We start from the raw sequence: 27,102 nt of genomic DNA on the forward strand, positions 1-27,102 counted from the left end.
CTTGTTTTTGGAGACAAGACAGTTTCTCTGTCTTTTGCTTCCAGCTAGACACAGGATTTTTGAGGTACAAACATTCAGAAGTACTTCATCATTACCTTCTATCATTCAGTACTAACAAGAGTTATCTTGAGTGTCACTGATAACACCTATGAAAGATCTTCCATCTTCAGCTATTGCTGTTGTCCAATAGCTGCTTTTTAAGAATTTCTCCATCCCCATCACCATGGACACCATCAATACAATTCTGCTAAGTTGAAATCTTGAAATGGATGAATACATCTTAATCTGATGTCTCAGCTTTGACCAGTATGCTTTGGGTCCCCCTGCTAGAGGCTTAGACTCTTCATGGAATCTGCCTTTCTCTTGGTATTCCTCTCTGCTTCCTTGACACATAAACTCTCTCACCATGTTAAGGTGTGCATCCAAGAGGTGGTGCTAAATCACTAGAGATGGATAAAAATTTTGTGGCAGTTGTCATTACTGTTTTGTGTAAGAATGTTCCAAATTTCAGAGATTTCTTCATAAATGTTCCGGGAAGAGTTTTTTTAAAAATAGTCTTTAAAAAAAAAAAAAAAAAAAAAGACTAACAGACCTACCTATTCAGTTGAAGTCCTCTGCGTGCTCAGCTGTTAAAAATTAGACTTTGAATGTCTCTGTGTCTAACCCTGCTTTATTGAACTTGAGTTACTTCCTTTTTCTTCCTGATAGACTTCTCTAAATATTACAGCTAAATGGCACAGCATAAACCTTTTCATTAGATAGTGCAGACAGCTGTGAATTTTGTTCCATTCATTGTTGATGGGAACTTTCCAGAATTCTTATAGATGCAGAACTCATAAGATAGCCTCGTCTATTCTTAATAACTATGCTATAGGTCAGATACTCTGACACTCAATTAATAACATAATTTAAACAGCTTCAAGTAGACCTAAAGGATAGTGTCCTTTTAGGTCTACTGGAAGTTCTATCATCCTAGTATTACCTTGTAGTTTGACTAACGTAATTCATTTTAATCTTTATAACACTCCAGGTTTATGTTAGATGAACTAGTTCTTTGACAGAATGAGGGTGAAATCCATGCAGTTTCAAAACAGATCCAGACACCCATATATATTATTCTCCTTTGATCTACCTCTCTCAGTTTGGAAGGTTTGATGAGGTACTCATCAGCACATTTCCAAATCTCCCTAGCTACAAACCCAGAAGTGGAACAGGAAGTACATCATTATCTCTGGACACAACCTAGCTGGAGGTAAGCACCTATCAATTCCATTTACTTCAGTAGAGAGAATGAAACATATTCTCATTAAACTGTCCAAAGTCATAGAATTTCAGCTACTCAGATTTGTCAAGTTCACGTTACCCATATAGGAAATGTGAGAACATCACCACACTTCCACAGACTGAACTACTTATTGGTAAAATTTGCTGAGAAAATGAAAGGCAGAGAAACAAATATGATTTAACTGAGAATTGTCTCTGAATACTGGTCCATATGGCCCCAGGATTTTACAGACGCTGGAGGAGTCTATGCAGGCCCAATTGCTCATTCAAGTTTCTGATGCAAAAGACAAATTGTTTCTTAACTCATATGTCTTGCTAATTTTAGCTTTTTTACTTATTTCCTAAGAGACATACCATAGCAACCCCACTCTGCCCTGAAGTCTTCTCATGTAAGGAGGGATTTATATATTTTAAAAAAGAAATAAACAAACTTTTAGGGTTTGTTTTCTTTTTATGTTTTATATGGTTTTGATAATATTTTGTAAGGCACCCAGAGTAGTGGAATGTTCACTAAATGGGTGGGATATAAATCTAAATAAATAAAGTTACACACTTTTTTTAAAAAAAATCAGTGAATACAGATCCTGTTATCATCAGGGCGGCTTGTGATTTGAACAGGCCAGGAGTTCACCCCAAAATTTCAAGATTCATGTGTGCAGATTTTGGGCCACTAATAGTTCACGTGCATCCACAAGTGCCAGTTAGAATAAAAATCAGTACAGCATTTTGATGAACATTGAGGCAATGAAACAAAAGCCAAAAGCTTTTGCCAGTGGTAGTTTGCTCTGATTTCTAAACACAAAAATGGAACTTTAGAAAAACAACTTACCTAGGTGTGGTAGTAAGGAAATATGGTTTCTAAGCAAAACACAAAGAAGAAAGCTTCAGTTTTCACATCTTTCAAACCAGGTCAATCAGAAAACAATGCAATGTTGCTCATCATAAAGTGACTTTCTTACTTCCATCCTGGACTACATCTGTGTTGCATGCCCTGACTACAACATAATGGCTAGAACCCAAAGAGGCTACTAAGTCACTTGGGCACACAGAGATACATGTGTGTGCCATTTTTTCTTTAGGCCTCAGCCTCCATATTCAGAGGGTCTGCAAACTTTCAGGGACAGTTTTTCATTTGACAAATGGGAGCAGGGATTGGCAAGGAGGAAATGCATGCCTGAAAACAGCCAGCCTTATATGTATACACAGGTCTGCAGCCAAGTCTTTGGTTAAACAAAGGATTTTAAATGGTACACATGTGTTTTTGCACAAAATGTGCTAAAGCTCAACAGAAATAAGCAAATGGACTCAATGACACTCGTATTTCTGTTTCACCTTGCTTAATTTGTCTCTACGCAGTCTGTCACTCTCACTCAATAGCTCAAATCCTGTTGCTCAGCTACGTGGGAATAACATGAAATTGCAGAAGCAGTAGGGGAAAAAAAAATCACTTCATGGAAGAAGTAATACCCACGAAGCACTTCTACTGATGTGTCACACAACAGCCCCGGTGTGAACAGTGTGATCAATTGCACAGCCACAGTGTGAACCATGTAACTGAGAATCTTGCCACTGTGAACCATACAATTGCACATCCCTGATGTGAACCATGCAATCGTTATGTGAACCACGTGATTATTTGTGCAGTGCTGGCTGCCTAGGTGCAAGGCCCAGCATAGTTTCACAGACATAACTTTACTATACGCCTGCTTAAACGGGATTTCAGCCAATGAAACCAATGAGAGGAAGAGAGGAAAATCAGGGTGGCCCAAGTTTCAAGTGACTGGTTAGAGCTAGCAATATCAATCTGTTCAGCACTATAAAGGCAAATCTAATAAGGGAAGCATTGTTTTGAGCTGAGTTTAAAGGAGGTTGGCACTGGACAAAAACAAAGAAATAGCCACTGCCCATAAACATATGATCTAAACATTTGCAAAGGAATCCATTTGTTTAGGACTTATTTTTATTTGAGATGGGGGGTACAAAATCATTGCAACGCTTTGGAAGCAGTAATCGTACAGTTCCAAGAATGTTATAGAGTGATATTTAGCCAGTAGAATTTTACTCAACTGAAGCAATGGATTCTTTTGACTTCTAAAAATTCAGGACTAAACTGTACATTATAGACAGCTTGTCAACTCGAAGAGAAAATCTGCTGAAAATGTCTGGTTGTCATAGCAGGTGCTTTTCAGACCTCACATGGTTTGCAAATTAGCTTGTTTCGTTTTGTGATCAACCAGTTGGATGCTATAAGGAAATCCTAGTATGGGATAAAATAAATTTCACCTGGTGTAATGAGGCAGGTTGCACTCCTATGCACACTTGTGTAGGGATCCTTCAGTCTTGAGAGACTATGGTAATGTGCTCTGAATAGAGGTCTTGGAACAGCATCTAGTGTGGCTGAGAAGGCCAATTTGAGAGTGACAATCCCTTCCACACTGAAGACAACTACAATCTGTCCCCTGTCCAGCTCCCTGATTTTTCTGGTTTTGGGACTACCTCTTTACCTTGGTCTGCTGAACAAGTGTCCCTTCAAATTGGGAGAGGCCATGCTGCACTGCCTGCATCTAGGCTGAGCATCCAGATGTCAAGGTTTCCCATTTGTTAAGGTCCATTCCTAAGGCCTTCAGATCCCACTTGCAGATGTCCTTGCACCGCAGCTGTGGTCTCCCTCTGGGATGCTTTCCCTGCACAAATTCTCCATACAGGAGACCTTTTGGAATTCGACTGCCAACCATGCACACTTACTTGGGTGTCAATCTGACTGAACTCAATGGATCTTACGTCTGGACAGGTGTGTACTGATCAAGTTGCAGAGCAAATGTCTCCTGCTTACGAGGATTTTCAACTGAGCTCTCTGCAGTGTAGCTCAAAGCAATTAAGAAGGGAACGAGTGGAATATCAAGGCATCTCAACATTTCAGATTATGGTAGCCATTGCACACCACCAAAGAAAGGAAATCTATTACAAAAAGACCACAAAAACCTACAGATTTACATATGCATATATGTGCACATTTAGAACTAATCAATGCCATTAAACATTAAAAACACCTCACCATAGAGTGAGAGACTGTGTCCAGAAGTGAGCTGCTTGTTTGTTCAGCATTGGTTGTCCAGAGGCTGACTATTAGCAGCCAACCTCAGGACCTCTGCTGCTTCTTAAGATTCTTTGATCAAGATGCTGTTCAATGGTGTCAAGGAAAAAGCCCCCACGCCAGCATAGTTAAGGTCCATTCCTCCATGGAATGGACCTTAACTATGCACTTCATGGAGAATCTAGAAAGTGTCTTTGAGCAGAGATTTTTTCCTCTGAGACCAAATGAGTTTCCTTTGTAAATGAGAGCACAAGGACTCACTAATTCAGATTCAGCACCCATGATAAATGTTGTCTTTCATTCAAAATGCTTATGCAATGACCATTATTATCAGAATTCCAGAATGGATTTACATAATGTATTCAAGCATCTGCCATTGTGTGGATACACCCTACACTCACATGTTCCTTACTTCTCTATCCTTCATGTACTCTGCTGTTCCCATTTTGCATCTGACATGGCTGCAAGTCACCATTTGAGAACACATACCTTGGTATCTTCCTTTTTTCCAGGCTTGGGAGCTTGAATAAAGACATTTTGCAAATTAGTATATTTCCCTTGTTTCCTGTATCTATTAATATCCAGGTACGATAAAGCCAAAAATGATAATATGGGGTATTAGTTTCAAAACTCAGCCTACATTTCCTGCCTGAGCTGCTTTCAATTAAGCAGGCATCTTGCAAAGTTTACTGTACTATTATCGTACCTTTATTATGTTTATTATACGATGCAGGATAGCAGACATAACCCTATAGATATAGATACAAAAGATGGTGGACTCAGGGTTCTGTGCTTTACTTGTACACAGTAGGAATGCTGTATCCACAGATCAGTAACCGTGGTTTCACTTATCCACTGCCTGAAAATATTAAAATAAAAACCCCTAGAAATATGCATTTCCATAGTGTATTACCAGAACTGGCAACTAAAATGGACCAGAGATTATGCTACATATAGCGTTTCTATTCCAATAATTTTTAGCATCCACTGGGGCTTGGAAGTAACCTTCTGTGGATACTGTAGTCCTGCTGTAATCAAAGTTCAATTTAGTGCCACTTGCATTCAATTCTAACAATTGGTTGGCCAGATATTTGTGCAAGCAAAAACTTTACAAGTCAACCTACACATCTTGCATACAGGCATCTAGATCAGATTAAATATTACAAGGTTGGAGGAAGGGGGCAACATCCGGAAGGATAGGCTGATGGGTAATAAGAAAACAATAAAAAATGATTACAGCAAAAGCAAGGCATAAATAATCCCATGAGCAGCAAAGAGTCCCTATGCAAAGGGTAAACTATAGGATAGACATTGACATACTTTTGCAAAATCACTATGTGAGCAGAAAAGTGCAAGGTTAGGTGCCTTTTTAAGAAGATTCTCCACTGCTAGTGACAAAGGTGGAATTAATTCTGTTTGCACTTGATGAAAAACTAAACAAACTGAAATGCAGTGACGTCCTGGCATTTGCACTTCTGACTTTTTAGGGGAGTTCTCTGATTAAATTATCCACACACATATGGGAAAGTGTTTATTGTGCATTTATTTATTTATTGAAAATATTTTTATCCTGCCTTTCTTTTTTTAAAAGGACCCAAGGTAACGTACATAATTAAAAAGACAGTATTTAAAAGCTGAAAACAGTAAGCATACAAATCTTTAAAAAGAATGAAACAAATAGTATATTAAAAATGGTAAACAAAATCAGTACTAAAACACATTTAAAACAAGTGTTCATTTTGGTGTAACATAAAGTTATGCCAGCATAAGCATACCTAGTGTTACATCTAAACAGTAATCATGGCACTCTTTGGTTGTGCAATCAGTCACATAGTTTACAGTTGCCTGTTGCACAACAAGCATGCAGAAAAGCTTTGTGAATAGCACTTCTACCTTGCTGTGATTCTTCCTACTGCTGAGACAGCCTCATATTGTGTACTCATAGCTCCACAACAAGATTACAGCGCTAGTAGAACATTTCAATACCTTAGGGAGAAATGCTTGTAAAAATGTGTGTTGGACAAATGTATACAAATAAGAATTAAGAGAAATGTGTACAGAAATACACAACAGTGTGCATGTATTTTCACGTGGAATTGTGGGGTAAAACATCAGACTGAAGATATCCATTGCTTACTGCAGGGCTAGCCAAGCTTATACTTACTACAAACTGATGTACTCTCGAAATAGATAGCTAACAATAGAATGTGTGAAGGAAGGAAGCAATTGATAGAACTCACGGTATGCAAGTTCCTGATCAGAATTAATGGAACTCTCTGTCTGGGTCAGGTAAGACATTGATTCTTCATACATGTTCAAATCATCCGTTCTGGTAGTAAGAGAAATGGGGAAGGAAAGCATTATTATCTAAACCATTCCTATGGAAAAGAGAGAGCTGATGGATCAGTTGATCTGTAACATCTGAGCACTGAAAGCGAAAAGAACACATGAGAAAATGCCAAAGAAGAGGAGGTAAAGGTAAAGTTATCCCTTGACATTTAGTCCAGTCGTGTCCAACTCTAGGGGGCGGTGCTCATCTCCATTTCCAAGCCATAGAGCCAGCCTTTATTCGAAGACAGTTTCTATTGTCACATGGCCAGCATGATTAGACACAGAATGCCATTACCTTCCCACCAAGGTGATGCTTTCGAACTGCTAGGTTGGCAGGAGCTGGGGCAAGTGACAGGAGCTCACTCGGTCATGTGGATTCAATCTTACGACTGCTTGGTCTTCTGACCTTGCAGCACAGAGGCTTCTGCGGTTTAACCTGCAGTGCCACCATGTCCCTTACAAAGAAGAGGAACTCAGCCTTAATTACAGTGCCTATATACTCCCCCATGCAAAAACAGCACCAGACAGTTGGGAAGCAGTGCAGGAAGTAAGTGGAGAGCAAATCATTGTCAGGGCAGCCCTATGAGGTGGACAAGAGGTGTACATAACTAGGGACAACCCCTGATCTAAGGCCAAGGGGTGGCTGATGTCTTTCCATCTCTTGCCTAAAGCTGGTTTGTCAATGTACCATTAACAACCTCTAATAAAATGCCAGGATCCCATGGACCACACATAATGTACTAGCAGGTTTTTAGCAGCAGATTGTCAACCTCGGTTTTTTTTTTCCTAATTACTCTTTAAAAATCCCCAAAGCAGGCGGGGGACTTCACCCAAATGTTATTCTATCAAGCCAAGAAATGCATTTTCTGGCTGATTCCTCTGTGAAAAGGTGACGGAGTTCATTGGTCATTCAAATGCCAACGGAGATCTCATTAGACTTTGTAAACTCTTCCTAGGGAGGCCCTAGATTGAGCTTCTAGCAGGCAGAAGGTGCTGACTTACTAAAATAAAGTCCATATAATTTAGGCATTCTGAGAGTTATTCTCCCCTTTCCCCCCTTTTACCATGAATGCCTGCCAGTTTCAGTTTATCTTTGACTACACCATAAATCATTACAGAAGGTTGACCTGAGAGATGCCAAGCATGCCACAAAAACAAACTCCAAGCACATGGGTCGGCTCGTTTATCAGTGGATTAGCATTAGTCACATGTCCTAGTTGTCCAGAAATTATTCTAATGTTATGTTAGCAGACACTGACCTGACCTGGAAAACAGAAAACCAAAAATTCAGATTTGTGTGAAGCACACCTACAACATGCCCTCAAACATTTCCTGCTTTTTTCTTTTTTAAAAAATGTACTTTTTGTTTCTCATTACAGGAACTCTTGTTTGTTTGTTTGTTTGGGGAATTCTGAAAGTTGTAGTCTGAAAAAGTAACTTTATCAAGATATGATGGGATGTTAGTTTTTTTCTCTTCCCCCCTCAACTAGTTGGAACAGATTTTCAGTGATGGTGCAGGCATTCTTGGGGCTTAGCAACCTTTCCCTAGTTTACTCGCTGGCTTATCCATCTTGCTGAACTGATATGGGGATTTACACAGACACGCTTATCTGCTTATCACAGAAGCAGGTAGCCAAGACATGCACATGCAAAGAGAGGGAAAGGTCCTGAAACAGAGCCTGCACTCCAAAAGCTGTCTAAACAAAGATCACCAGAAAACAACTTACCTAGCTTAAACTCAAGCTTGCTGCATAAACATAAATAAATGCCATCAAAAGCCTTGCCGGCTGACAGTCAGTGATAACAATAAAAGTCACTTCTCAGCATCTGCAGATTAAGCTCGCTCAAGCCTTTGCAAGCCTCAAACTATATAACTTAAAAAGTGTCAGAGAATGAAGATGTGTGTGAGGGGGGAGGAATTCAGTGTGGGAGGGAACCTCTTTGGAGAAAGGGGTACATAATTAAATATGGACATGGTATGTTTACAGCAAGCTCAAAGGAATACCAGAGAAAAGACAGCTAGATACAAAAGGGAGTCAGGCAAAACTGGGTCTGTCATCTTGTAACAGTAGGAGAAAAACACATGTCCATGAAAAAAGTCTTGCACCTGAAATCTGCATTCTCTGCTCAGCTTTGCCTGAGAAAGAAGTTGTACAAAAATATACAGATGATCTTGCTGGACCAAAGGCCTATTTTGTCATATTCCCATGGTGACCAATCAGGTGCTTCTCAGAGGCTGTGATTTGATGTTATTAAACCCATCAGGTTTAGTAACATCACTCTGACTTCAAGCATCTCCAGTAGATAGGTACTAAAGGAGGAGGTGATAGGCCAGGCTTCATGTTTCCTTGGATGTTGACACTTCATCCTCTTTATATGGCATCCAGGAGCCTGGATCCTTTCGACTGAGTCCTTTGCCATACGCACACCAATGAGGCAGGGTGTCCCACTGCTAATAATATTTTATTTACATCATTGCAGTTGCTATAGCCAATCTGGGAGTCATAATCACAGCACTGATAAATAATATAAACAAATATGGATTGATAAATAAAATAAACAACATAATTGTGTGGCTGCCCTCAAGTGTTGCTTTCATATTATACCATATGTCATTGCCAGAATTTGGAAAATTGCTTTCAGAAAGTCACTTGCTGTGCAGCTCATTATAAAGCCCCCATTATGCCAAAAAATAAAAAAATTAATGAAATGTTGCATTACTTGTTCCATTGCTGTTAATTTTTCACTATCTTTTTTTTTAAAGAAAATATTTAAGACTGGCAAGAGAATAGCATAGAATTTGAATTCTGTTCGAATGTCTGTGAAAGTGCCAAAAAATGACTTTTCAAACAAAAAGGACAACCAGGAAACAGTGCTCCTTATATAGAAAGTAAAGTTGTTCTTATGTATTATATTATTATTATAATGTAACTTTCTGTATTCTTGCTATCCCCCAAAGTAATGGGTTACAAGTAACTTGCTGTTCCCAATACCTGACAGTAACACTTTAAAAGGAATAATGTTATCCTTCTTTAAGTTAGTGGCTTAGCTGGGAAAAGGAATTAATGAGAAGCAACTCATTACTTGCAACTACCTTCTTCTAAAGTCCAAACTGCATTTCACCCAGTTTTCACTAGAACCACATCCACTCCGAATGCCATGTATCCACCTCTCCATTTTAGGAGATCTCATAACACACATCTGAAGCAGCTATCAGCCTGGGTCTGCAAGGATGATGAGGGACAGTATGTTTCTTATAGCTTTCTAAAAACAAGCCTCGAGACATATAAATATATTTGCATGTTATTTGGACAAGCAGATTAACAACCTTTCTCTGTGGTCCATCCCCATCCAAGAGGTGGGGATGGACCACAGAGAAGATCCATCCTGTACGTCCCCAAAATTGCTTCTTTGACGGACAAGCTGATTGCTTTCCAAGAAGAAGGACAACCATTTTAATCAACATCACTTGCTACCATTTGAGAGCTCTGCTTTCCCAGCTATATGAGCGGTATACACTTACATTTCAGGAGTGATATATGCATCATCTGTAGCATCTGCAAACAAAGAAGCAAAAAAGATTGCATAAAATAAACAATGGGCCACCACCATGCTCCACACTTGAGAAGTTAAATTTAGCTACGCTCTTCAGTTTTGATGGACTGTAACACTCTGACTGTGGAACTAGCATATGGTCTCCATGACACCCGGAGCATGTTGACTCGCTTACGCCAACAGGGATTCTGTTGTGTAGGGAAGTACTGGGTGCCTCCTTACACCATTTCCACAACTGAAGAACAGCAGGAGAGGTCAACAGAATTCCATCCATAGCATTTAGACGGATCTAGATTTAATCATACTTAGAGAAGACCAGGTGAAATCAAAGGACTCTTTTTTTACCATAGTCTCTCGAGACTGAAGCATGCCTACACACAAGCTAGCTTTGAGTAAAGCAAGTCCCACTGATTTCGATGGATCTACTCCAAATATGTCCAAATGCAACCCATAGTGTCTAAGTGGATCTATTCCTTGTTATACTCAGAGGGCTCTCATATGACCCATGTTCTACAGGTCTTCTGTTGAATAACAAGGGCAAGGACTATCTGAAAAGACATCTCAGTAGTAATTTCATTATATGCTTGAATGGAAACAAGGGGCGCTAAAACTAGAAGCTTGGGTCACCCAGTCAACATACTCTGAGGCCTGGTTTACAGATTGGCAAGTCCTGAGTTTCCTTTGCTTGTGGCCTGGCATCTTCGCAAGGGGGCAGCAATTCAGTGTAAGAAAAAGGCCAGCTAGTAGGGAAGAGGCTGGCTGAGTACGGATGGGCACAGCCTTCCCTAGCAGACTAGAAAGTACAGGTTTCCACTCTGACCCGCCAGGGGAGTATGAAAGGAAGACCAGGCTGCACCTCTTGGAGTCTGCTGCTCATCTTCACCTATCCTCCCTTTTCAGGTAGGCAATTGTAGTTGGTGTGCACTGCTAGGGAGAGGGTGGGGGAATGGTAACGCTTGTCATTATAGTTTTTTTTTTAAATTCTGTCACAGCTTCACTAGTTGCAGGAAAGGTGGCAGTTTTGTGTACTGGAACAGATCCCTTGTAAGGGGGATGATACCAGTCTGATGGCAGAAAGTGAGGAGGAATTAAATGAGGGTGAAAGAGGAGAGTGCAAAAAATGGTCTGAAGCTCAACATAAAAAAAACTAGGATCATGGCCACTGGTCCCATCACATCCTGGCAAATAGAAGGGGGAGATATGGAGGCAGTGACAGAGTTTACCTTCTTGGGCTCCATGATCACTGCAGATGGGGACAGCAGCCCCGAAATTAAAATACACCTGCTTCTTGGGAGGAAAGCAATGACAAACCATGACAGCATCTTAAAAAGCACCTTGCCAACAAAGGTCCGCATCGGCAAAGTGATGGTTTTTCCAGCAGTGATTTATGAAAGTGAGAGCTGGACTTATGGACTGCAAGGAGATCAAAAATATCCGTTCGAAAGGAAATCAACCCTAAGTGTTCACTGGAAGGACAGATGCTGAAGCTGAGGCTCTAATACTTTCCCAACATCAGGATCTTTTCCAGGAGACCCCTTACAGTAGGGAGCAAAAAGTGAGGAACTGATGTTGGCATGCTTGGCTCAGGAGGGCTGCCACAGTCCCATGAAATAGGTGGCAGTGGGTTCCCCCCTCCCTAGCAATCTTGCACCTGGGAGATGTACAGTACACATCTGATGTAGTATAGATGTAGATATACCTACATCTAGTCAATCACCCTCAGCTGCCCAGTGTGGGGCTGGAAGGTTGGCATCAGCTGCCAGGCAGGCCACTTGATGCTGGGATTCTTTCTGTATGCTGTGCTGATGCTGTTCTTCTGCAACCAGTCCAACCTATGGCCTTGTAGTATACATATATCATTCATTCTTCACTAAAGCTGTTAAACTGTATATTAGTCTGAAGAAGTATAATTTGTCCACAGATGTTCACATGAAAATATAGCTGTTAGTCTTTAAGATGCCACAGCTATTCTGTCTTCTGTATTTTTTCTTTTGGCTTTGCCTGATATACTAGCACAGACTAACACAGCTGCCTCTTCTAAAACTACAACTCTATGTTGGGGGGGGTAGCACAAAGTTAATCTTTCCCGGGTCCACAAAATGTGTGCTGACGTGTGAAAGCTTCAAGACCTAGTGTCTTTGTAGAGGATCACAACAGAGAGAAGGATGACAGAGTAAAGGACTCTCCAAAATCATATGCAGCTCCAGAGTTTCATAGATACAGAAAAGATGGCATGATACATTTTTAGAATATATTTCTGGAAAATGCAGAAAAAACTTTCTAATCTTTGCATCTTATTGATTATATATTTTTAAAAGCATAAAAAATTAATAGTGAGCAAAATAAGCTGTAACAAAGATTTCAGATCTTTAAAGATTTCAAGTCTGATGAAATCACCACTCTAATGATACAAATACCTTAGTGCTTCTATGCTCTATACAATGACCAATTTTAAAGTAGACTGAGGTATCATCGTGTTTTATGGAGAAATTCTGGTGAAATCCTGACTGTCTATCACACTGAAGATCCCTTTCTGAAGGGAAAAATTGCCAGAGGAGACCTAAACCTATTTTATCTGGAATATGTACCAGGAACAACATTTACATCGGCTTCTGGAGGGGTCCAAACATCACACAATTCTGGCTAAAATGGCAAAGTGATCAGAACATCTTCATGACGTTCCCATTTCCCAGATGTGTTATGCTTCAGTTTGAACCTGCATCTCTTTATTCTTCCTAATTTATTGTTGTGCATTCTACAACTTGTTTACTGCCTCTAACCCAGACCATAGTTTCAAATCTATGAAAAACCAAAACTGATGAGCCAAATGCCTTACCTGGAAGGTTCCGACAGAAAGGACTAAGATCTACCTTGGGAGGCCTTGCTGGTTTCTTTGGTGGAGGACCAAGTGATACAATGGACGGAAGTGGCTTAGTTTTTGGAAGCTTGAGTTCTTCAGCATCATTTTGCCTTTCTGTATCAGAATTAAGAAAAGGCTGTAATGTTGTGAAGGTTGTAAGGGAACAAGCAATTGTATTTTGGAATATTGTAAAGCTGAGCCCCTGAACATCATAGAGAATATAATGTTCCTCTGTACTTGGTAGATTCATGTGCCCATATTTTTAGAATATATGTTCACATATTAGCTATGTAGTTGGTCTCAAGTTTGCCCTGGATGGTGACAATGATGATGCACCAGCAAGTCAATTCTGACTTAGGTGACCCTTTCCAAGATTTTCTAGGCAAGAGAGAATACTCAGAGGTGGTTTACCATTTCCCCTCTGGGGGTGCCCAGAGACTGTGCAATTTGCCCAAGGCTACACAGGCTGGCCCTTCTCCTTGGATGCACAGTGGGGAACTGAACTCCCAATCTCTGGCTCCAGCCACATACCCAACCCACTGAGCTACTGAGCCAGACCTGTCCCATATACAACCAATTTTAGAAGTAGTGCCCACTCCTAACACAAATTGTACCCTGCACGTCAGAACAGAGCATTCACCATATTAATTTATAAAACTCTAGTGAATGAAGGGAGAATTCAACCTACCATGAAAGGGAATCTTAGATATGTGCCTGAAGCTTTTCATGACATGTTTGGCAAAGATGGCATAAGCCTGTAGGCAAGCAAAACTGTGGTTTGTGTCATTTGCTCTCCTGTAAGTCACCAAAGCAGCAGGAATTAGTTAACTGAATGTTGGGGCACTCTTGTGTTCCAGCTGGCTCTACATGCTAAAGCCACCAGAAAAGGAAACGGGTGTGCACTGGCAAATAGGTTTTCTACCATTGTTCTGTTACACAGCAACATTTCAGACTAGGCTTATTAAAAATGGGAAAAGGCACAACACTTGAAAGGTCCATAGAAAGGCTAGCCAAGACAATATCCTGGAATATGCACACCGATGGATTCTTATCTTATTTGTCACCTGCATTTCACTGTAAGTTGGCAAAATTGCAGGTCGATGTTAAGTTCCTGTAAAAGCAGACTTTTCCCCCACCACCCCAGCATGAAAAACAACAACAAAATCAGCCTATTTTCTTTCTTTTCTTTTCTTTTTTTTTTGGCATCTGTCCCAGAATTTGTGAAGAAGGCATGCCAAACTAGAAGCTTCTTGGTTGCAGATTTCTTCTTTTGATTCTCAAAGGGCAAAGCAGGATTAGTTTCAACCACAACGTCCGAGTACCCTGTGCTAATGTGCGGAGTTATAACATTTAAACTTCACAGTAACCATGACAGCAAACAAATCTCTTACTATTTATGAAGAACGTACTTTGATTAGCAGTGAGGTGACTTCACTGCAGGGATTTAACCAAACACTAGCAAAAAAGAGAACACACTGAGCTTATTGTTATCTAGCGTACTATCCAGTCATTTCCAACTTATGGCAACCCTAATGAGGTTTTCAAGGTATGTGCAATATTCAGTGAGGGGTTTTACTGGTGCCATATCCCCCAAAGTGAGTTTCCATGGTTGAGAGGGGAACTGAACCGAAGCCTCCTGAGTTCTACTGTATCACTTTATCCACTATATCACAATGGATTTCAGCTGAACCCGTGTGGCTATGTTGGGATTGCTTATGATTTCTTTGTTGCCAACCACTGTTAGTCTCCAAGCCTATTTTCCCTTGAGCATGCTGCCAAACAGATCCAGAAACTATGGGTTTAGCTATCCAGCTCAATTGGAGCAGACTGCAGCAGATTAAATAGGGCCACTTAAGGTTGCACAGAGATCCAGTATGCCACATGGCATGATTCTTGCATCCATATAGAATACACACCTCAAACACCTCTATTTAACCTACTTTCCTCAATAAAACAACAAATCCCCCTCTTTGCTCCCTTCCTCTCTCCTCTTTTCTGGGAAAAAGTGTTTATTCCCCCCTGCCCCAAGGTATAGTGCAGAAGTGTGGTCTTAATAGGCTTTAAAAAAACCTTTTGCTTCCTTTCTCTGTTCCTCTATGGAAGAGCAGAAGAGGCTTTTAATTTCCCAGTATCAGGAAGTGCTTAAGCAACTTAACAATATTGGGAACTGAAGGAGGAAATGATATTTAAAGCAGCAAACTCCACTTTGGTTTGATCACAGCAACTGGACATGCTGGAAATGAACCAAAACAGAGGAATCCTCACACCTAAAAAAACCTGTAGCCCCTGATAGGGAACCAAGGAGGTGCAAATAGGAACATTCTAGGAACATGCTGGTTTCTGCCAGCACTTATGCTGTCTGGTTGCCAGCAAAAGAAGTGAACCAGCCCACACACCCCCCAGTGGACCAAATAGTAGGACAAAGGCCCATGTTGTCACCCCCTATGCCAAACTGAGAGTTGGCATGATAAATTCCTGTTTATTCAAGAGAATGGGAGAGGGACACCAGCACCTCTCCTGCCCTGATGGACATCTATCAAAAAGTCTCTCAGAAAATGGCAGTTCCTCTGTCACAAACCTCCCACCATCACCACAAGATTCTTTTGATCATTCATTATAGCACAAAGCACAAGATTCCTTAGATCATTCATTATAGCACAAAGTCCCTCAGCTGTGTTCCAAATCTGCCTATTATGCAGTTCTGGGAATGCATACTGATTAAATCCAGCCTAACACCAAGCAACATCTTTATCATGCCCTACTTACTATGACAGCTGGCTGGATAGCTCAATGCTTTAGGTATCTGTGGAGACAGAGGTTGGGGGTTAGATTTCCCACTGCGTCCCCTATGAGTAGAGCCAGCCTCTGTGGCCTTGGGCAAGCTGCACAATCCCAGGACACCCCCAGAAGAAGGGGATAGTAAAACACTTCTGAGTACTCTCAAACCAGAAAACTCTGGAATTGACTTGACAGCACATGATTATTATTATTACTCACTGTGAACCTTCTACACAATGGTAAATGAGGATGTACAATTGTCTGAAAAATCCATCGTCAAATATTTCCCCAAGTTTTTGTTTGTTTTGAAACAACACAGCTGAGCAACTAAGCTGCTTCATTTTTTTCTGCCTCACATCTTGGGAAAAAAATCCCAACTTCCAAACAAAACAAGGTTGATACACATCTGAATACAGTTCATGCTCACATCTGAAAATCTGGGAAGGATATTCAGGTCAACCACCTCTGCCTGAGGTCTGTTTCTTATCTCTCAGACAGTTCACCTATCATGTTCCATACCTATCTCTCTCACACACACACACACACACAAGGGGGGGAACACCTATAGCTGTTCTCTGTCTTCTTAGTTCAGTAGACATAGTTTTAAAAAGGCATTAAATGTATGAAATTTACCAGTTAAAGACTGCAGAGTCTTGCTTGGTCTGCCCATCTTATTAGTACTGGGGGAAGAATTTATAATTTTAAGACCTCCAGGTGTCAAATTCTCTGAACCTGTTTGGCCCCTCGGTGGAAGAGGTGGTGACACCGCGGGAAAAGGAGTCAGGTCCCCTTGAGAAGGCTTCTGTGGTGCAGCAAGTGTCAAGGCTTGGACATTTTCACACATTTCAGCTTTCTCCTCCACAGTGACAGAATTATTATTGCTAGTGCTTAGCTGTGCAAGAGATGTTGTCCGTTTTGGGCGTTGGGGTGGCAATGTGGAAGACATCTGGTCTCCCTGCAATGCTGCAGCACTTTCCCAAATGCGCAGAGTGCTATGGAAAGAATGATCTGCTAAACCGGATTCTTGAGAGTAGCCACAGGACACTGGACGTTGTTTTTGAGGATGGGCCACAGGCACAGATGCTTTCCACGGAGTTTCTGGAGACCCCGTAGCTTTCTTTTCATTGTTTTTCCTTATTTCAGACAACTCACAAAGCTTGACTCTGGGCAGGACCATAGGTTTGATAGGTGTTGTCTCAGATTTCTGGGATGTGCCACTGAGTTGTGATTCAGCTGCTGCTAAGCTGATATATGCAGGCTTTTGCTCATGATCTGGGACTTGTGACAGGTGTGAGGACCTGGGCTTGGCACAAGGGGCAGCCTTAGAAGTGGGACCTTGCCGTGGGATGATTTCTGGAGGTTGTACTCGATACACAGTCTTGGGTTCAGGAGAAGGTGTTGAACTGGCACCAAGATGTTGCCGTAGGCTGATTTCTCCTGAGGGCTTGCTGGATTCATTTTGGAATTTTGCTCGAAGGGTCCTGAAGTCTTCAGCTCTTTCCTAAAATAACCAAGGACAGGCAACCATGAATTGCGACTTGAGCACAAAAATTCCAAAACAGTTAGTGAACAGAGAATAGTCACAGCGTTGAAGAAAAATATAATGCAACAGGGTCATGTCCAAACCAGACATGTTCTGGCTGGGGCTGACTAATACACAGAGTGGTTCTTAGCTCTTAACCTAGGTTCTTAACCTTTACCTTGGCTATAAAACAGTCTTCAAGGCACCTAGAGACACCAACATTTAAAGAAAGCTTCCTCCGACTCTCCTCTACCATCCCTCCAAGATTGATGGACTGGGTTTCAGATGTCCAAGTTCCCTCCAGGCACCTACAGATGCCAAAATCACAGAGAAGTTTCCCATGACTCTCCTCTACAATCCCTCCAGGTTTGGTGAAGATTGGGGTTTCTGAAGCCAGCTGCTTTCCTGCGGGGGGAATGCATTTTATGGGTGTATAACTTGGATGTCTGAAACCCAGTCTTCACCAAACTTGGAGATATTGTATAGGAGAGTCAGTAGAAGCTTTTCTGTGGTTCTGGTGTTTCCAGGTGCCTGGGGTAACTTTCCTGGGAAGCCCTCCTTGTGGGTGCAGAACTCAGACATCCGAGACACGAACCTCACCAAACATGCAGGGCTTGTAGAGGAGAATCAGGGAATGCTTCCCTGCAGATTTAGTGTCTCTAGGTGCTTTGGAGGCTGTTTTATAGGGTTTAAAATTAAAAATGAATTGATTAATTGATTCATCAGGAAAAAATTGTACATTCATAATTCATGATTTTTTTCAATCTTAATGAACTACAAATCAAAATGAATTACCATTTTACTGATTCATGCCCATCTCTACTGCAGTCTGCTAGATCTCCATCACAGATCTTCAGTCCCCAGTGAGATGCACTCTTCTCCCAACATCACCATGCTTGAGCAATGAAAATAAATATTACAGATAATCTTGTGTCACCAAGTTGCTCCTGATATATGCTGAATGTAGTAAGCTTTTCAAGGTGTGAAATGGACAAGGAGTAGTTGATCACTGCCACCCTCTGGTCAGCTTTCATGCCTGAGCTGTGATTTGAGCCCAGGTCTCCTGAGTCCTAATCTGACACACCAGATTGGCTTTAAAGAAATCCTACATTGGCAAATATATTTGAGGAGAAAACTCAACATTCTAAAACTATAAAATGTCTTAGGTAAGCTGTGTCCCAACATATTTTAACTAGGGGGGCCTAGTGGGAATTTGGAGAAGAAATTCTAATAGACCTCCCAAACTGATACCTCAAGCCCTGTTTGTTCTACAATAACCTTGGTACCATCTAAAATACAACACTGTACCTGGTAGTAACTTCAGGATTCAGCCCAGGGAGTCAGATTACACAAGCCAGACACTGTAAAGCATGATAGTGGAAGTGACCATTTCTGTTCTTGATGTTCCTGTATGCCTTGACCTGCCTCATACACTATGCCCAGAGTAGCCTTGGCTGCCAGATGGGCGGTATATAAAATAAATAAATAAATATTATATATTTTCTTACATGTTTGTGAGGTGTACGGAATACCAACCATGCAGATTGGTTCCCTCCAGACAGATTGTATTACTCCGATATAGCTTTTCAGACCAGAAGACTAGAGAGAAGAGACAACTTAGGACAGAAGTCCTATTATGTTTAAAGAAAGATATGGGTACCTTTAATGAGAAGGCAACACAGATGAGCCTTGTCTTGATATTTTATTTAATTTTCTCTAATTGCATCCAGCATATTAAATCCCAAAGTTTATCCCGAATAGCCTCTTTTAGTCAACTCCTTTATTTACACAGTATATACTGTGATGCAAAGCACCTAGGAGATATTTCATTTGCTCTGATTACACTAGAGCAGCCAGCTGTATGATCTCTAAAACCCACCATGCCAGAGTCTTGTCAAAACTGGAATGTATATGCAATTAACATTCCCACAAAGGAAATATGAACAAAACCATTTGATCTGCATCCAAAATATTGCCCAGAGTTATGACTACAACCAGTGGAAGCCAAGACAAAATAAACATCATTGTTTCTGAAGCATGGGCATAATACCTGTGTGCATATTTTAAAATCAGCTTTAAGCACACAGCTCTGTTTATAGTCCTTTACTGTAAACCAGGTGCTCCTTTGATTGTGGAGTTTTTTCATTAGGGCTATGCAGGGTGAAGACACAGTGAAAGAAGACACATCTGCCAGATTACCACCACCCCTATTAGAAAGGAGAATGTTGTTGCCGCCATTGTTTTAAGGAAAGCTTTTTGATTTTATGTACTAATCCAGAGCTGCAATAAAAAAAATGAATCCTCTGTAGACCCCTCTTCCTTTTTTCCATTGGGCACCACAAGCACTGCTGCTTCTCTGTATAGTACGTCCATTTAAAAGCTGAATATATTGAGCTCTTTGACTCTGGAATAACTTATATACAGTGGACCCCCAATTTACAGACGGCTTGACTTACAGACTTTTTGAGTTACAGACTTCTCTGGCCGCAAAATTTAGGTTCAACTTGCAGCCTGAGAATTGACCTACAGACCAGAAAAAAAAAATGGAACAAAAATGGAACAAAAACGGCCAGTTACAGGATTAATCGGTTTTCAATGCATTGTAGGTCAATGGAGATTCGACCTACAGACTTTTCAACCTGCAGCCACCGTTCCAATATGGATTAATTCTGTAAGTAGAGGGTCCACTGTAACGACAAACATGTCGCTCCTAGTGGAAACCCACAGACTGAGCACCCAACTGAGAAGTATTTAGATCAGATGTCTTGGGTGGAGGGAAGAGAGGATCTCCTGAGCTGCACAAGAGTTATTTTCTTATTCAGTGTAGTTCAGTTGAGTCAGAACTGGGAACTACTAGTTCATATACATTACATTATATAGGCTTACAAACAAAGAAACAGAAACACATCAATCAGCATTCAACAGGCACCTATTACTTATGAATATTAAGATTGCCTCAATGTACAGTATTGGCTACCCCATTAATTCATACAGCTAATGTTTCCTCCTTTTTCTTAACATTTATCTGCTCTTTGGATCCTCATAAGTTATGAAGTCTGTCAGAAACTGATCTCCATATGTATACATCCTCGTGAGTTCCTGGTGCCACTGACCCTGGGCATGATAACCAATGACAATGGCGTTCCTACATAGAACAGACCCTCATGTAATAGGCTACTCCTTCTTCAGTACATGGTTTCTTCTGACTAGCCTACAGGCCAAGCATTAAGAAATGACTACTCATTCCTACATTGGCTGTTCATCAATCATTAGTAACATACAGAGAAGATTTATGCAGGGAGGGGGAGCAATGCTGAATTTTATTTCATGTTTTCTCTCCCCCAACACACCTCAGTGCAGAATGAGCCATTTTGCAATTCCACTGGTAGTCGTTTAAGTGTTTGTTACTTACTGCCTTGTCAAATACATTTGCTGCTGTTTAAAATCCAATCATTGTTACGTCAGTGACATTTCATTCTTCTTGGGGTTTGCTCTGCATTTATCTGCCTCTTTGTAGCTTTGATCATTTAGACAGCCACTGTGCTGTGGAGGCTACCTCACTGGACCCAACACTGCACAAACATCAGGAGAGGAATGACTAGCCACCCCCCCCCCCGTCACATTCTTCATAGCTACAGTTCTGGGTCTGAAGAGAAGAGGTTCTTGCTCACCTGTAGACTTTACACAGAAGCAAAAAGCCTGGAAAATCTGGGCTCTTGCTCATGTGTAGAACTTACACATGAGCAGAGCTATTCTCTTCTTCAGATCTGGCATGGTAACAGAAGGATGCAGTGAGTGAGGAGAGTCAGGCTAGAGGCTTTTCTCTATGTGTGTTCACAATGCTGAGTTGAATAATCCCTGTGTAGGCACCAGAGAGATCCAGTTTGTATCTCCCACTGAGCCATGAAATTTCCCCAGTGACTGTCTACCTCACCCGCATGAGGAAGGAAGACATCTTGAAATCATTGGAGGAAAGCTGCAATATGAATACAACAAATAAATTTCTACCTGGCCAGAGATTAGCACTGAGAGTAGATATGGGATTGTGCCACTTCTGAATCTCAACCGGATTAACCTTTCAGACACCACCGTACTATTCTGACCACAGCTGATTTTGGAAGCCAACCAGGGCCATGCCTGGTTATGGAATTTTTACTGGAAATCACTAGAGAACATTCAGGATCATCAGGTAGGACTGCAAAATAATCCTGCTTGAAACCTTGGAGAGAAGCTGCCAGTCAGAGTTGACAATACTGGACCAGGTGAGGAAAGAGTCTGATGCCATATAAGACAGCCTACTGCTCCTGCAACAAGCTGTGGGCCTTATTCAGCTCCTGATACACCCAAGCATAAGTGCTGGATTCATTTTTAAGGTCTCAAAGTTTGGATAATTTGACCAGTTCTACAACATAACCAGTTGAGGGGAAGGATGAAACTAGTTGCTGGCCCAGCATCTGAATGCTACCAAAGCATAAGCTGAAATGGTAAGACTGAGCCCCATGGCACAGTAATTAAACTGCAGTACTACAGCCAAAACACTACTCATGCCCCAAGTTTAATCCCAACAGAGTCAGGTAGCCTCCTCAAGGTTACTCGTTTTACCATCCTTCCAAGGTTGGTAAAACGAGTAACCAGCTCAAGGTGGAGGGGAAGAGTTCCTTGCTTACATATGTTGTAAACTGCCCAGAGAATGCTGTAAGTACTATGGGGGAATATGCAAGTCATAAGGAGGAGGAGGAGGAGAATGTTTGGATAATTGACATTGAAATTCCAGGAGATGCCAGAGTTGAAGATAAAGAACTGGAAAAAGTAACAAAATACAAAGACTTGACAATTGAAACATCTCACTTTTGGATGAAACATACTTCCATGGTCCCCGTAGTCATTGGGGGGTTTGGAACAATATCAAGACATTTCACACAATATTATAAGCACTTGCAGATATAAGAAATAACACCCTCAGAACTGCAAAAACCAACAATATTTGGAACAGCATACATACTGCACCAATATTTAACAGATACTTGGGGTTTTAGTCAAAACTTGTATCTGTTATGTAATGTCACTCACTGTTTTTATAATTCTGATTAACTGTGGTATTTTTTAAAAAAATAATTTTCTTTCTAGAAATGATGCTTTGGGAATGCACATAATCTTCCTGAGATGATTGGAATAAAGGGCATAGCAGTTGGGCCTTTTGATGTCAGTCCTGGTTGATCATGGCCAGATCCTTGGTGCTATTTGTGTGTTTCTGGTTCTTTGTGAAGATCCCATTCCTATGAATGACAAGGCCAGGTCATGGACTAAATAGTGCAATGAGGACAGAACTGCATCCGTGGCAGTCTATAGAGCTGGTGCCCTCTTCCCCCACCACCACCACCACATTTTCCCTCCCACTACCAGGGAAAAGTCTCCACCAGATTCATAACATGATAACTGGAAACTGGGTGAGTGAGGGTCTGTAAAAAGCGCAATGGGCACTGTCGTCTTGGACTACTTCTTACAAAGACAATGAAGGGTGTCTGCACAGGGAGTCTGCTGTTTCTTCTTGATTTCTTTTCCTTTCTCTTTCCCCCATTTCTCATTGTGACATTTGGATACCAGTGTGCTGCTCCACCCTACTAATGCCTCTGAGTTCTTTGCTTCAACTTGTGGTCTCCTTAGAAACACACAAACACCCTTGATTCAGTTCATTTTTTTAAATATTTGTCTGAAGGCAGAACACACTGCTGTTTATTCCTCCCTACCATGTCTTTTGTGAAAAGTAAGGCACCACACAGAAGTTTTGAGAAGAGCAGAAGGTTGTTATCATTGCAGCCAGTCAAGAAGTAGAAGAGTGAATTCTTTATCAATTGTATATATTCATTAAAATTTCTCTCTTTCTTTATCCACAGTTCTCCGGGTGACTCCTCCTTAAGTTCCTTAAAAGCAAGTTCTAAAAAGTTCAACCTAATCAAAATAAACACAGTAATCCAATACATTGAGAACAGGCAACAATCATCAGATGAAGTCAAGTTTTAGCCTGGTGGTAAAACAAAGCCACTTCCTGCTGCGACCAGCCCCCGACCAGTGGTATTCCATGGTCAAGAATTTGGGGATCTGTGAGGTTAAACAAGATTTTCTGTGCCTCTTTGTATGTATCTACTCAGAATATAGCTCCATGGAATTCTGGGGACCCTGCTCTCAGGAAAGAAAGTGTAGACTTGCAGTTTAAATGTACTGCCATGTGCTCATAGAATACTATTCACTTGTCAGTGAAAAAGAAATTACTGCGGAGATCTCCAGAATTTAATATCACAGAGCATGTCAGGAACCCAGGCTTTTTTTAAAATGCTACATTCAAGCAGAACATCATTTAGTTATAAAGGAAAGCTTCATAAACGAAACAGAGATATCACTTTGGCTCTAGATGGACTAAGGGATCAAACTTTGAGTTCTCTCCTCTGAAGCAAATGTCCATGTTTATCATGCCTTTCCCCTGAATCATTCAGGGCTACGTACATGGTTTTCTTCTCTCCTCTGTTTTAACCCTGCACAATATGTCTTGAAAATGTGACAACGTTCACAGTGAGCTCTATGATGGAGTAGGACGTGTCCATTGTAGGAGACTCAGAATGTGAAAGGTTGCCCGATACCACCACCATCCTCAGCCAGCACTGGTCACTGGTTATAATTCACACTCTACATGGGACTACCTCTGGAAAGTGTCAGGAAACTTCAGCAGGTGCAAAACACATCAGCCAGACTGCTAACTTGAGCTGGTTACAGGGATCATATAACCACCCTGTTACAGCAGCTCCACTGGCTGTCAATCTGTTTCCGGGCACAATTCAAAGTGCTGGTTCTAATCTATAAAGCCCTAAATGGTTTAGGTTCAAGCTGTGTCAAGGACTGCCTCTCCCTTTAGGAGCCTGACTAGATGTTAAGATCATCAGGAGAATCCTTTCTCTTGATCCCCCCACCTTCACAAGCACACTTGTTTGGGGGCACAGGCCTTCTCTGTTGCTGCTCCAAAACTTTGGAACTGCCTCCCACAGGGGGCCAGCCTGGCCCCATCTTTGCTGTCCTTCCGAAAGTAGGCAAAGACCTTTCTCTTCGGGCAAGCTTTCCCTTAACAACTGCCTGCCTATGTGGGTCTTTTTTTTTTAAAATGATTTTTGTACTTTACTGCTTTGACTGTGTTTTGTATTGCTTTTGTTTACAATTTTTTACTGTGCTGTTTGTTTGTTCTTTTGATATTTTATACTCACTGTGAGCTTTACATGGTGCCTTTTAATTATGTAAGCTGCCTTGAATCTTTATTTAAGAAGAAAGTTGGGGTAAAAATATTTTGCATGCACACACACACACACACACACACACTTCTCCAAGATGCAGGAGAAGCACTAGAAAATGCAATTCCATGAAAATAAATAAATAAATAAATAAATACATACATACATACATAAATAGCTTTATAGGGTATTATCTTAACAGTTTCACTTTGTTAACACCATTAACCTTTGTGATCCTGAAGAGCAGCCTGCTCCATTTATCACTTGTTTAATCAAAGCAGTACTCTGACCCCGGCCGACACAACTGAATGGAATTTTGCTACATGCGTCAGACACCAAGAGTAGAGTTTGATGACACAGGACAGCCAGGAAATATTTACTCATGCTGGCACCCCTGGGAAATCCACCCAAACCTTCTCAAAAAATCAGAAAAGATGACAAGGAAAGGATTACTCTGGTAGTTTTGCAGTCAAAATAAGAGCAGCTAGAAAAATCCAGGAGAGAGGGGGTAATCTACCAGAACAGTTGGATCAACACTACAGCAACTAGATATGGGATTACTAAGAAATAAATCTCACTGGCCAGAATCCTTTTGGGGGCCTCTAGCCAGAGCAGTCCCATTGAAACAGTGAGATTTACTTCAGTGTTGATTCAACAATTGATTCACTGGCTCTAGGATCAGCATCAGCATATTGACCATGTTCCTTAGTGCATTCAGGACTGCAGCCGTTATAAATGCTGCCAGGGTGCAGGATTTACATCCCTGTTACAATCAAATGTGCCAGGTACCCAGCTCCCACCCATGAAAAGGTAAAGACATTAAGATGATAAGAGCTCTTAACCATACGTATGTGCACTGCTTGTGTCTACTGAGAAGCAACTGTGCAGGTATGTTAAAATCATTATTCTAATTGACTCTAGAAGTCTAAAGTTTAATCCCAGTTGAACTAATAAAATCTACTTAATAGGAACCTTTCTATCTTGCCTTCCCTCTAATGCACTCAAGGCACTGCACATGTTTCCTTTCCTCTTCATTTTATCCCCTCTGTAACAGGAGAGTCTGAGGGAAGGGGACTGAGCCGCATGAGTTTCATCACTGAGACGCTGCCTCTGATGCTCTAACCACTATACCACATAGGCTCCGGAACTAAATAGCTAAGAATAAGATCCTATTAATTTTTAACTAGCTCCACATAACTACCGGTTCACTTTTTTTTTTTTTTTTTTAGCACTGGAAGACGAGGAAAAACAACTTTGCCAGCCCCGACATTGCACAGCAGGTCCCCCCTGCAATTAATAAGAAGAAGCCAAAATCTTGAAAACCATGTTTTGCCTCCTAGCTGGCCAGTTCCTGAAAAGTTAAACTGGTTTCCTGATCACTGAAGTAATTCATGAAAAGTTAAAGCTGTGTTGCAAGTGACTGGAGAAAAACTCTTTTAAACAATGAACAGGGTAAGTGCCCCACAAAGAAAACAGACACAGACACCCCCCAAGAATTGTTTACCATATCCATGTCTCTGCTCCTGTTGTCATACTTCTTTACAAAGTGGTTCTGAGTTCCTCCCCATCGTGAGTGTTTGCTCTCAGAACAGAGGTCCCAGGAACTTCCTCTCTCCACAAGGAGCTCAGAGAAATCCTGCAGCGAGAGGCAGTTAGGCTGACGTTGAAGATTTAAACCTGAGCTCCTCCCTCATCAAACCCTCAGGGCATAAGGAAGCAGACTAGTCTCACCTGTAAATAGCTCTTCCCTGTTTTTGTGGGAGAACCCAACTTGAGTAAAATACACATACATACGCACAAATGAAATGTCAGCTTCTGGAAACTGTTAACACTGGAAAGGGGACACTATAGTTACATGTGAATTTGATGGCTCTGCTGCCTTGGATTGTAAATAAATGAATAAATTAGTCAGAAAACTGGGCAAAAGTCTGTATATTAAAGGGGAAATGTATATATATTTGTCTAGCAGATTCACAGCTAGGTCTGGGAAATAATGCTATCCCTCCTCTGAATTGACCCAGATTCTGCCACAGAATGAATTCTGAAAACAGGTGTGTATGTATGGATATTTGTGGGAGATATAGAACATCACACTTTTATTTCTTATCTACGTAGTAAAGATCTTCTGTTAATAGATTGCCACTTTGCTATAAAACTCCAGCCCAACTACTTCAAGATTTGTTTTCCCAGATTTCTTTTTGGCTTTTTTTAAAAGGAGGTTAAAAAACCCTTCAGGTCACCTCAAAATTAGCAGTAGATTGAGGCAGACTAATTACATTTCACATGTACAGAGACAAAACCAGTTTAACTCCAGTTCATTTTAAAAAGTTAATGTAACAGTTAACTTTCTTCACTGAAACCCATGGAGTTTCAGTGTGCTTGGTTAGGTCAATGTGCCTGATGT

The 27,102-nt window shown here is 41.0% G+C and overlaps 1 protein-coding gene across 5 annotated transcripts in view; it reads right to left on the reverse strand.

The window, feature by feature from the left end:
- FYB2 (FYN binding protein 2) overlaps nucleotides 1-26,385 on the reverse strand; it is a 49,953-nt gene extending 23,568 nt beyond the window's left edge. For 2 of the 5 annotated variants that reach the window (XM_078392913.1, XM_072997668.2), the window contains exons 1-8: nucleotides 26,203-26,371; nucleotides 18,220-18,319; nucleotides 16,536-17,403; nucleotides 13,101-13,238; nucleotides 10,233-10,266; nucleotides 6,619-6,707; nucleotides 4,868-4,899; nucleotides 2,114-2,142 (exon numbers count right to left, since the gene is read on the reverse strand). In XM_078392913.1, the coding sequence (XP_078249039.1) occupies nucleotides 2,114-2,142; nucleotides 4,868-4,899; nucleotides 6,619-6,707; nucleotides 10,233-10,266; nucleotides 13,101-13,238; nucleotides 16,536-17,403; nucleotides 18,220-18,222 (1,193 nt within the window). In that variant the 5' untranslated portion in view covers nucleotides 18,223-18,319; nucleotides 26,203-26,371. Of the gene's footprint in view, nucleotides 1-2,113; nucleotides 2,143-4,867; nucleotides 4,900-6,618; nucleotides 6,708-10,232; nucleotides 10,267-13,100; nucleotides 13,239-16,535; nucleotides 17,404-18,219; nucleotides 18,320-26,202 lie in introns of all 5 variants that reach the window. The other 3 variants (XM_072997666.2, XM_072997667.2, XM_072997669.2) reach the window with 2 other exon arrangements.
- Nucleotides 26,386-27,102: the final 717 nt, after the last annotated feature.

The sequence above is a fragment of the Pogona vitticeps genome, chromosome 4 (genome assembly GCF_051106095.1).
Source record: "Pogona vitticeps strain Pit_001003342236 chromosome 4, PviZW2.1, whole genome shotgun sequence".
In the NCBI taxonomy this organism is placed as follows: Eukaryota; Metazoa; Chordata; class Lepidosauria; order Squamata; family Agamidae; genus Pogona; species Pogona vitticeps.